The sequence below is a fragment of the Onychostruthus taczanowskii genome, unplaced genomic scaffold (assembly GCF_017590055.1).
Source record: "Onychostruthus taczanowskii isolate IOZ18803 unplaced genomic scaffold, ASM1759005v1 scaffold29, whole genome shotgun sequence".
NCBI lineage: Eukaryota > Metazoa > Chordata > Aves > Passeriformes > Passeridae > Onychostruthus > Onychostruthus taczanowskii.
The window spans coordinates 3,160,847-3,172,819 of record NW_024500239.1 but is presented as its reverse complement, the minus strand read 5'-3'; the positions used below and the strand labels follow the sequence as shown (position 1 = coordinate 3,172,819).

The window sequence follows — 11,973 nt, the reverse complement described above, 5'->3', positions numbered from 1 at the left end:
TTATCAGAAGACTGCTCATGGCATCCTATTTATGCTGTTGACAGATCATTTGCATAAGGACAGATTGCAAATTACTGGGTTTCATGGATGGATCTGTTGCCATCTTTGTCGTGCTCAGGTGCTACTCTAAACACAACGTACATTAACTTGGCCACTAACATTACAAAATTACAACCTTCCTAACAGAGCCTGGCCTTATAGAAAGGTCAGTGCTCAGTAACCTACACTGCACAACAATGCATAACTCTGATTAGTACTTTCTAAATCTAGATCATTACAAAGAATAAATTGACGGCCAGAAGATCACTGAAACCAGCAGTAATAGAAAGGAGAAAAAGCAAGGGGAAGAGACAGAAAGAGGTAAAGCTTTTATAGGTGGAATGAATGAAAAAAGAGGAGTGTCCAGGCAGTTACTTACATGCCATATAGCCTCTAAACACATGACTTCTACAGAGAGAACCATTCAGACCTTGCTTTAAGCCTGAGTTGGTCCATCTTCATCTATAAATTGACACAGGCAAGTCAAGCAGCTTTAGGCCCACATGATTTGGTTCAACTTGATGCAACCACATTAATCTAACTATGTAAACTGCAGGTTTAGAATCCTACTTAAACTTTAGACAAGCAGCAATTATTCACTGGGACCATGCCCCATCACCATTTAGAAAAGAGTAATTTACTGACAACAGATTAAAATGCTTTGCGAAGCAAAGACCAAACCAAACTCAGACCGTTCTGCTCCAGACAGAGGCCCTGTTTGAAAGCCATGCTCACATGATAGAATGCTACCTAAGTGACATTAAGCAAGTGGGTAGATATGCCCCATAACCAGCCTCACACAGCCTAGGTAGATGCTCTCAGTGTCAAATTACCTTATTAAGGTATTAAATACCTTTACTAATTACTTACTAAATACTTATTACTAACTTATTAAATACCTCCTTATTAAAGGAGCAGAAGCTACCACCTGTAATGGAGCAATGCCTACTCTGACAACTCTTTTTCACTACTGTTCCATGGAGGACAATTGCAACTCATGGTGCTGCCCAGGCCCTGCAGTAAGTTAAGGTCATCATCTCAGCTGCAAACTTTGGGTGTGAATCCCAAGCAGAACCAGATACACTCTCACCCCTTCAAATGAAGGGCAAATGGTTATGTCCTCACCTTTCACACGTGCCAGCTTGGGTAGTTCTCCAGCTCACACTGATTACCATTCCAGGCACTAGAGGCTTCTTTTAAACAGGTAGCAAGAGCAGCTACTTAATTCAGGGCTGACAATCTTGCTTCCAGGAGCGAGGGCTGTAATGCTGAGTATCAGAGTATCTTAGTATCTTTGTATTTCCATTTGTGAATCTAGCTACAGATACCGGACCATGAACCAATTAGGAGTGTCACACAGTGACAAAAGACAAACACCTAGGATAATTAATCACCCAGTAAACAATTACAACCCATTCAGTGTTGAAAAAAATACATATCTCCCCAGTACAAACCAAACCTATCTACAGCCAAACACCAATTCTAAGCATGCAAGAAGTCTGCCAGACATGAAAACTAAATTCAGTACAAAGCAGATATTGTAATACCATTTAGCTCTCAAATACTTGACAAGCTGGGTTTTAAAAATGTACAGACTGGACTTTCCATAGTTAAGATAAACACAAATCTGGGCTTTCTAAATATATTGTTTATTTATAGTTGAACATTAACATCTGAACAGAAATCTCCAAGCACACAGGGATAACCATTCAGTGATGTTTCTGTTTAAACTGAAGTCCACAGTAGCCACATGTTCCGGTCTTTGTCTCTTTGTCCTGCAAAAATATAAAAATACAAAGCTGCTAGTTTCACTTTATAAAACTTTAAGAAATTACAACTTTTCTCTTATTTATTTGTGCCACCTTAAAACAAATAAATATTGCTGAAGTACAGAGTTTAGTCTTTTTTGAAACACTGGAAGCAGAGATTCTTCAAGAGTGTGGCACACATCAAACAAATCAACATAAAAAGATCAGGAGTGTGCTACAGAAGTTAAGGCTGAAGTCCTTCCTAAGTGTTACAAATCAGAACCTCAAAACATTTGACTTTGGATAATGTAAAATGAATTATTACAAAATTCTTAACTTTGTTCAAAACAGAAATGCTTATGATTCTAGTTAGGAGTCACAAAAACACTGACACTTAAGGACACCAGCCCTTCCCCATGATTCTTCTGGGCATTAGGAAATGTCAAAGTTTAGGTGAGCAGACAAAAGATTCTAAAACATCTGCAATCAGGCTCTACCTGAAAATAGGACCTAAATAACAGCTGCATCAACTCAGGTCATAGGACAGTAGCCTCAATATTTTTACTCTCTAGAACAAGAATACACTGGAAATTATCACTACTGTTAACAGGAGGGTAAGACAACATTTATTATTCATTCTCTGGCCATGACTGAAATATTCAGTCTTCAGAACTACCAAGAATCCCAAAGACTAAAAAAGGGGTTGATTTGTTTGGTTTTCTTCATTCTTTTCCCCTTGAACTTGCAGGATTGAAAATAAACTGCATATTCCTGAAAATACTGCAAATGTATGGTCAAACTACATGCTGGCATTAAAATAATTAGAGTTCCAAAATGCAGCAAGGATGTTAATTTTTGCTCTCAGTGGTTACTCTTACTACTTCACCTGATTTCCTTTTTAAAAAATACTGTCCTACTAAACAAACCAAAATTTCAAAAAGGGATTTCTGTAACTTCAAATAGAAGCCGTCTAATTCTTCTGATTTTTATCAGGCATCAAATAAAATGAGCACCTCAGGTGGTTACTCCTTTTATTTTGTTAAACTAGCATTCCAAAAACCAGATGATCTTACAAAAAAGAATGCACAGGCAAAACATGCTATATGCAGAATAATGACATTACCAAGTTTATGTATACTTTGGGATGTCCCAAAGCTCCACCACCACCATCACACGATATCACTCTGCTTTCAACTTGACTCACAGGCTGCTCTGCTATCAAATCAATTGCAAAATTCTTGTTCACCTGTAAGAGAAAGAGGGAAACTCTGAGATATGATCCCCACTCAAACAGAAAGCAATTGCTATTTGCTGTCTCCTCAGGCAGTTCCACTACAGCCATTATGAGAAATTCCTGCTTAGGCTTCCTCCCAACTCCTGCACCATCTCTAAGGCTTTGCTATAAGAGAGATCAAGGAACTATACACTGAACTCCGCAAAAGTAATCCCTTTCCCCTGATATACAGGCCACATCAGTGCTAAGGCTTCAGCAGACTCAGCAGAGAGGTGAGCAGAAACAAACAGACAAGAACAGAAATATTTAACCATATTCTGCTTTAGTGACTACTTGATAAAATTGCAGAAGAATCTCTGCTGATAAACTCAAAAATAATAGTGAGACAAGTAAGGTCAGGCATGAGATAAAACAACTGCTGGTAATTTAGAGTCTCTAGACATGTACCTTATTCTATCACTGTACAGGAATCTCATGAAAACATGAATGTGGTGCATAACAACAGTCAGAAAGACAAATTGTTTATCATCAGAAAAAAGGAAAAACCTCTAAATGCCACTACTCCACGTTGTAAATCCATCATACACACTTCCTGAATATGCACATCACTGACAAGTAGGGCTTCTTCCTACAGCACACCTGCATGGCCTGGAAAACATATCCATGTCTGGACAGGCAGGTGACACAACATCTTGTCCCTCAGCAATCCGACACTCTCCAAGTGTGCACTGAGCAGAAAACTACTGCTACAACTCATTGCAAAATATTCCAGGAGGGGCCAACTTTTTCAAATGCCATGATATACATGCAGGAATATCAAATAATATGCACACCCAAAGGATGCAGTATGTACTGCTCTGTGTATAAACATGCTGGTATTGGAATAAATATGAGATTCTTAGGAAAAAGACAGCTATGTGTTCATTACATAAATCCCTAGGAACTACAATAGTGTTTTTATATATAATACTAGTACATAACACTTTAGCATCTTCCACCAAGCCTTCCATTAAGTCTCCCCCAAAATCTCAATTTTTTTTTGTTACAGTAATGGAAGTCAGTTTTGCCAACTAAGAATTTGTCCTTACCAAAAGAAGATGATAGCTAAAAAAAGTTAGCAAAAAAATTAGGTTCCGGTATTGAAAGAAATTGGCAACATCAAGAACCCCACTATCTGGGGCTGCATTCACAAGTCATGTAATTTTTGCCAAACAGCAAGAACTTTTACTGCTGTTTTTAATAACACTCAAAATTGTGCATCCTTCATTTTGTGCTAAAGGAGGAGGGAGATAAAACTATTATACATCTTTGCTTCAAGATTACAAGCAAGAACTCCACTCATCCCAACACTTCTTAACCGCAAAAGGTACTTGTAGGGAAAGAGAGAAACAAAGTCCTCTCATCCACTGTATAGCTAAGACTTGTCTGTAGTTCAGCCTACTAAACAAGGCAGCCTAGGAATTCACCAGGAAAACACACCACAAAAAAAACCAAGCCCATGTGGTTGCAGTTACAACATAACCCTTCAACTAAAGCAGGGCAGTACTCATCAGGAAGAGGCTGATTCCCTCAGCACCTCCAGGTGTGCCTTGCTCCAAGGATAAATCAATGGGCTATTTTTTTCCTGACAGAGGGCCAGTTTAACTATTTTGTTTCTCCTTCTTCCCACCTATCCACCTGTGCCAGTCCATGGTATGGGAAACCAAAGAGATAAAACCAAACTTGGATTTGGTCTCAGTCCAAAGATGTAGAGGGAAGGCAGGAGAAAATAATTAGAACAGACAAGCACTGAGGTGAGCCCTCACAGACCTTCAGCTGCTGCACCAGCCCAAAAGAAAGAGCAGAGCTGAAGTGGGAATGGCAGTGTTGAAACAGGTCCTGCTCACTTTAGGGATTATAGAAGGGCAGGATGACCTTAGGGATTACAGAGGGGCAGGATGACCTGCTTGGACTGTGGCAGATGCAGTTTAGCAGTTGCCATGATCTGTTTTCTCACAGCTTCCTGCTTTAGGCCTTTGCCAGAAGCACTAATCCCCAGTTCTCCACAGAGAGACAATGATTTTAGCTAAAAACACGTGGATGTCACTAACAACTAGGCTGGCAGAACCGTGGGGACAACAAGCACATACTCTAGGCCATGCCCCTGGGCTTCGCCGCCTGAAGCGTACAGGCCCAGACACGCTGACTGTGGGGGAGTCCAGAGGCTGTGTCCCCACAGAGAGCAAAGCTGGAATGGGCCTATCCCAAGCAGGACTCAACCACCTGGACCTACTGAAGGCAAAGGGAAGAAGCAACCAAGAAAGAACAGTCACCAGGAGAGCTTCTTCTTCAGAAACATGACAACATTCAGACTACAGACACAGGTGTCAACCCTAATATTGGCAGCTGAAACACACTGTGGGACAACGGCAAAGCCCCTAGAGAGAGATCCTATTAATAGGCACAGATAGCTTAAAGTATTTAACATGTAAACTTTGTCCCAATTTCACCATTAAAACTTAGCATTAAACTTTGCTCAGCAGACACAGAGCTTGGCTTTTGCTGGAGAAGGAAGAACTGGGCTGAACTGAAAACCCTGGATGTTCCATACTAGATAGAAAATTACCTGATGGCAAAGGCATATTAGAGGGACTGCTGCACTGCCCCGTGGAGAATCAGGCTTAAGGAGCATTTCCTACAAAGTTACACAAGTAGCCGAGATGCTGGCAGTACACTTGGGAGAGACCTACTTTGCCAACTATCCTCCCTGAAGTAAGCTAATTCAGCATTTTAAGTGACATTTTTATTTAATTATTCCGTGTGTAATCCCCACTTTTGCAACACAGCATGAGCTAAATTGTGTCCATCACACAGTGAGGTAAACTTAATATGAAAACTTGGAAATTAGTGTAATTAGTTCAGGTTAATTTAGGAAAAGAAAAATTACACGAAACTACTTTAAAGATCTACCACACCTTATACTTAATGTCTCTGCTGAACATAAACATTTATAACATTAACACTAAGGCACTATTCAAAGGTTCAGGCATTGAGGAATACATTTTAGCTGAAATAATTCCATTTCTATCCCAAAGGCCAGCAGATCCCTCATGGAGCTGTGCTGCTTGATCATTAGAGAAAACCCAGTGCTAAAGGACTTTTCACAGAGTTGGGTATGTGAAATTTTAAGCAGCAGCAAAAGGGCCACCTTTACAGCACTGCACTTGGGGATGATGCTGGTATTACTAGACTTTGCATCTGAGGCTTCATTATTTCAGAACAGTCTACATTTTACTTTTACTTGTTTCATCACTCTTTCAGCAAATGCTTCTCAGGCTCATAAAAAACGTAACTTGGGTAAAGATGAGAATTTTAACTACACAGAAGCAAACTAAGCTTCAAAACAGATGCAATGAGGTATCTAAACAGATGACCAATTCAGCAGAGTATTTAATGATGTAGTTTTTCTGAATATAAATGTGCTAAAAGCACACTAACAACTTCTTAAAACACATGCTTAAAACAAAAGCTGTTCCAAGTTTAAGATGTTCGAATGCCTACAACTCTTAACACCCTAAATGCAAGCACTTAAGAACTGTAGAGCAAGTCTTGAGTTTTTCAAGTTTACCAAAAGCAGGGAAGTAAGACAGAAGCAACTATAAGCTGCCTTAAAAAATTTTTTCACCACAGTGAAAAAAAAACTCCACTGAAACCCAAATCCAAACCGATTTGGTTTGGGTAGGGTTTGTTTGTTTGTTAGGAATTTTTTTTTTTTTCTGCTCATTGGTCAGTTGGTTTAGGTTGTGGGCTTTGGGTTTATTCGGTTTCTTGCTTGTTGGGGGTTTTTGGGCTTTTTTTGTTTGGGGTTATTTAATGACAATGAGGTTGAGGACACTACTACTAGGTAGAGAAAAAACCCCTAAAATACCCCCTCTCCCATGAAAAATGGTAGAATGAGTTACCTCCTTTTGTCGTCCAACAAATCTAATTCTTCTATAATCCTTCTCGTCATATACCTAGGGTGTAAAATAAACTTGATCTTATTTACAGAGCAACAACTATAAACACAGAACACAAAGACTGAGAAAATAAGTAGCTTGAACTGTATACTTAGTTTCAAATACTATCACCTTACAAGCATGTAGTATACAGAAAAACTAGCTTCCAAAATTGTACATTGGAAAGTACAACAGACAAGGAAACTGGTGGTGTCGGGGCTGGCATGAAAGCCAGGAAACAGAAGAGCCTGATCACAGAGGTGAACACAAAGGTATTATTCATAATGTTGTTCTTTGATCGCACCTAGATGGTGAGCTAAACTGAGAAATTCAGGTTTCGTATTTATTTCTGTTCTGCTAAGTAACCACAGAGCGAGCTTTCCCAAGTTAGCTCCACCCGCCATCCTCTCTCCCATCTCAAGGCTCCACACGAGCCTCAGCTTCTCCACTGGAAAAGAGGTAACCTGGAGTTACAAGGCACTGACAAATGGTGCCCTCCTCCACCTGTCAACTCTTGGGCTCGGTCACAGGTCGGATTCGGACCGGGACGCTTGGTAACGGCCAATGACTCTCATCCTGATTAACAGGGGGTTTTTAAGTTGTTGTTTTTTGTTTTGTTTTGTTTTTTTCCCCCGAAACAGCACATACCTCCTGCGTACGGATCGTCCAGGAGCATGGATTTCCACTGTACGCGCTGAACGGGGATAAATTAGGTTGGAAAAGCCCTCTAACACCATCGAACCCAACCAGTGACCGAACGCCACCATGTCAAGCAGGCCGTGGCACCAAGCGCCACATCCAGCCATTTCCTGAGCACCTCCAGGGACGGGCGCTGCACCGCCTCCCTGGGCGGCCTGTTCCAGCACCTAACCACCGTTTACGGCAAGAAATTCCGCCTGATGCCCAGCCTAAGCCTCCCCGTTACGTTACATCACATAACACCAGCGCGGCTCGGAGCATTTCCCCGCAGGCGCCGGCGGGACGCGCCCGCCGCCCTCCCCGAGCAGCGGAGGGGCGGCAGCAGCGGGCCCCACGCGCTCACCTGCCCCGTGTGCGTCACCAGCTCGCCGGTGTCGGAGGCCCGCACACCGTAGGGCCGGGCAGTGGCGGCGGCAGCCAGCCCCGGACGGGACAGCAGCGGGCGGCTCCTCGGCAGAAGCCAGCGGAAGGTCGCGGCGGGCGCCGCCATCTTCGCGCCGCCCACGTGACTCCCGGTCAGGCGGGCGCGGGCCTCGCCCCGCCCCGGTTCCTGCGCGCGCTTCCGGCGGCGGGGGGACACGCGGCGGCGGGCGGGCAGCGGCGCCTGTCGCGGGGTGAGCGGGCAGCGCCATCCTCACCGGGAGCGGGTGGGGGTGGTGGGCAGGCAGCGGTGGGAGAGGAGGAGGGGAGCGGGAGCGGGAGCGGTGTGTGTGTCCTGACCGGCGCGCTGTCCCCGCAGGGTGCCGAGCATGCTGTCCCTCCTGGTCAGGGCCGCCGCCACGGCCGCCCCGCTGCGCTCGCTGTGCCGCTCGTCCCTGTGCTCGCTGGCCCCGTGGGGACGGGCGGCGGGGCCGCCCGCGGCGTGTGCCAGCTGGGCCCCGCCGCCGTGGCGGGCGCCCCGCGGGCTGCTGGCCGTGCCGCCGCCGCCCGGGCCGCCGCTGCCGGCCGGGCTGAAGACGAAGACGGCGCTGAGGAGGCGCTGCAAGGACTGCTACATCGTCCGGCGGCGCGGGCGGCTCTACGTGTGCTGCAAGAGCAACCCCCGGCACAAGCAGCGCAAGGGGTAGCGCCCGCCCGGACGCCGCAGGGCACAGAGCTGGCGCCGTGTTCGGCGGCCGGGCACGGAGCTCCCCCCGGTCACCGGGTGCCCCGCGGTCACCGGGAGCTGGCAGCTGGGGACACGAGTCGCGAAATCGTGTGCGTGACAATGTTTCATCTTTGGAGCACCTAGAGCGAGGTGCGATCTTGACGGCCCTTGCCGGAATTTCAGGCCTTGGATGCGGAGAACTGAAGTGGGAAACAGCAGGCTTCAGGATCTCCTGTCGTCTTAAACGTGAAGCCTTAAAATCACCGCGCTGTTAAATTAGGAAGGGTGAAGCTGAATCACTGGACTCTGAGGTGTATTTGAGTTTAATTAAGCAAAATGAAAATAAACTCCATTGATGTTCATTACTGCAACACTGCGGGTTTTTTTCTTAAACACCCTTCCCCCACCCAGGATGTTGATAACAGAACCGATAGTTTCAAACTCAGGTGTGCAGTTTCAGATTAGATCTCACTTGCTGTAAGATTCTGCAAAGCTTTAGGGCTCACTCTCATCAATTGGTGAGGCTTAAGAATATTTTTCTTTTCTTGTGTCCCTTGAAAAATTCTCTCCTAACAGGTATGGAGAGAATGACTGAGAGCAGTAATCTTAGAGATCATATAGCCAATCTTAACGTTGAATGCCAACGAGTGGACTGGTATTCATTAATTAGAGCCAAAATTGCTTCAGTCACCTGTGATATTCCTCACACTTCTCAGTATGACTCTGCTTGAGGCAGGAGTGTTTGATCATCCTCTGAACTGCAAGTTCTTAGCAAATGGTACCAAACTCAAGTTTCAGAAAACTATCCTGTTACAGCTACAAGTGTGCCAGAGTACTGTGAGAAAGTGAAAGAGGTGAAATTGGTTAAGCACTTTGTTTCAAGTTGCTGTAACATTGGATAGTATGATGACTTGAAGACCTTTTCTGCCCAGTTATAATTCTCAGTTATAATTCTACAACTTTACAATTGCAATAACTTTTATAATTAATATGGTTTTTATTCAGTGTTTGTAGACAACAAGACTAAGCCTCTAAAGCTGTGTCTAAGCATTCCAGAGGCAAATTGGTTTTCCATATGTTGGGTGGTTTGTCTTTTCACTCATCTATCTCATCACTGGAAATAAGGTTTGGAGGGTTTCAAATCCCTCTTGGGGGGTTTTCAGATGAATTCATGGCAATGGGAGGAGAGAGAACAGGCTAGCTTCATCTAGAGAGATTGATTCAAAATGTGTAAGGCTCCTCAAAATCAAAGAACCTTGAAGTAGTGGAAAACTTGCTGTGCTTCAAAAGGTGTGATTGAAATTTGGATGCTCATGAAAAAGAATTTCTACCTTCTATATACCCGCAGCTTGTACATGAAAGTAAAATGTAAGCACAGAAATTTCTTGGAAATGTTTCACACCTTTAACGTGCTTTGACGGTTAAGCTGTCTTAGGAACTGAAGATTTTAAAAGCTCTGGTTCTCGGTGTTAATGGTACACATGTGTAGGTGTGTGCTGTGTGTTTTGTTCCAGCAGAAGAAAAGGCCTGTGTGCTGTGAACCTCTGTGATACCTTGTGAGTTTAGCTATTAGTACACCTTTAAAGTAAACTAAAAGTGTATGACCAAAGAAACCAATGATTTCCACGCCTACCCACTTTTCCAGTGGATAGTAAGGACTGACCTGTGGATTGGGCATGAGATGAAGTGAGGGTCTGTTGGTTGGTCGGGCTTTTTAGGAGAGATAGTTGGCAGGTGCTCTTGCTGCCTCACAAGCAGTTCATCCAACCCCTTGGTTCAGTCAGAAAAGGGCAGCTCACTGGTGCAAAACAAACCCTGCCTGGTGGGTTACTGAGGCGGTACTCAAAGGTTTAAGGGTTCTCTTGCCAGGAGCAGTGTCAGATGGTTAAGAGACACCTCCAAGTATGAATTGCCAGGGTAAGGAGCATTATTAATTACCTGGGAAGACTTTCTGAATTCAGCAGTGTGTGTGACCCTGAGACAAGTTCACTCTGCCAGGCTGGTCTGACATACAGTCTGCACTCAGAAATGGGTGAAATTTAGGTCTGGGATTACTGTGCAGCAGAGGCACAAATTACAGTTTTCATCTCCCCCTTTGGCCTAAGACAAGCTTTTATGCAGTGCTGACTCAGCATCTTATTTCAACAATTTACAATGAGGAAAATTTTTTCCTAATTAAACCCTTTGAATGTAGGGCTGCTGGTCAGAAACAAGATGTGAAGCAATTTGAATTCAAATGTTTATTGTGGCTGTAAACAGTTCATGTGTCTGAACAGCCAGTTTGAGGTACCTGGTGTGGAGCATTCATGGCCATCACTGAAACAGCATATTTGGTTGTGCTCAATAGATTTTGGAAAGAGGATTATAGGATTAGAAATTAGGAGGCTCTGAATTGTAATTGTACTCTGCCACTGACTTGCTGTATAATCTTGAAAAGGTAATTTTGCCTTTCAATTTTTCCATCTGTTAGGCAGGAGTATTGAATCTCACAATTTTAAGTACTATTTTTTAGTTGATGTCTGCAAAGTGTTACAGTGGTGTTCTAAAAAAATCAGATTCTATAGCTTTCTGTAATTTGAATGACATGAGGAAAGTGACTATAGCTGGGGGTGATGCATGTTTATTTTAGGTTTGTTTACAGCAACTGCAAAATGAGCAGGTGAAATAATTCAGCCAGTAGCCTCATGGTTGATGGCTAAGGATTCATGTCCTTCATTACAGACCTTCTGCATGTTGCGCTGCTTCAATAGCTGTTGGCAAAGGAGGGGGTACACAACAACCACGGAAGTTACCCAGGCCAAAAATTTAGTCCTGGAATACTAAAAATACCAATCTATGTTAGTTCCTTAATTGTATGTGTTTTCTTTTTTGTTTCTCCCCCTGGAGGCTGAAAGGGAGGGGAATGATAAGGAGAGCACAGCCAGAACATAAAATGTTTTAGGGAGGAAAATAGTACCCAATAACACAGGAAGAAGAATCCATACACTGAAGACTGAAATAAGACTCAGGTTCAAATTACATTTTTAGCTTTTGGCTTCCTACTGCTTACATGTCTAGGTCACCCCCTCCAGAAAATATTCATTCTTCTTTAAATCCCCACAGTGGAGTGGGAACGTGACACCTGATGTCTCCTGTGACTGTCTCTATTGTACAATTACGAAAATCATTTGCAGTTGTGAGTGACTGAAC

General features: G+C 43.7%; 2 protein-coding genes across 2 annotated transcripts; one reads left to right on the top strand and one right to left on the bottom strand.

Annotated features, from left to right (window-relative positions):
* Nucleotides 1–1,667: 1,667 nt before the first annotated feature.
* Nucleotides 1,668–8,229, bottom strand: NDUFS6 (NADH:ubiquinone oxidoreductase subunit S6). Its single transcript, XM_041408128.1, has 4 exons — nucleotides 8,041–8,229; nucleotides 6,963–7,016; nucleotides 2,911–3,033; nucleotides 1,668–1,814 (listed from the first exon to the last, which is right to left on the bottom strand). Exons 1-4 carry the CDS (start codon nucleotides 8,185–8,187, stop codon nucleotides 1,749–1,751), a joined length of 390 nt encoding a protein of 129 aa, XP_041264062.1. The 5' UTR covers nucleotides 8,188–8,229; the 3' UTR covers nucleotides 1,668–1,748.
* Nucleotides 8,177–9,146, top strand: MRPL36 (mitochondrial ribosomal protein L36). Its single transcript, XM_041408129.1, has 2 exons — nucleotides 8,177–8,311; nucleotides 8,437–9,146. Exon 2 carries the CDS (start codon nucleotides 8,447–8,449, stop codon nucleotides 8,762–8,764), a length of 318 nt encoding a protein of 105 aa, XP_041264063.1. The 5' UTR covers nucleotides 8,177–8,311; nucleotides 8,437–8,446; the 3' UTR covers nucleotides 8,765–9,146.
* The last annotated feature ends 2,827 nt before the right edge of the window (nucleotides 9,147–11,973 follow it).

Coding starts and splice junctions, on each gene's coding strand:
- NDUFS6 (XM_041408128.1), bottom strand. CDS start 8,187: ATGGCGGCGCCCGCCGCGACCTTCCGCTGGCTTCTGCCGAGGAGCCGC. Junction 3,034..6,962: donor TTGTTGGACGACAAAAGGAG/GTAACTCATTCT, acceptor TTTCTCTTACAG/GTGAACAAGAATTTTGCAAT. Junction 1,815..2,910: donor CCAAAGTATACATAAACTTG/GTAATGTCATTA, acceptor ATATTTTTGCAG/GACAAAGAGACAAAGACCGG.
- MRPL36 (XM_041408129.1), top strand. CDS start 8,447: ATGCTGTCCCTCCTGGTCAGGGCCGCCGCCACGGCCGCCCCGCTGCGC.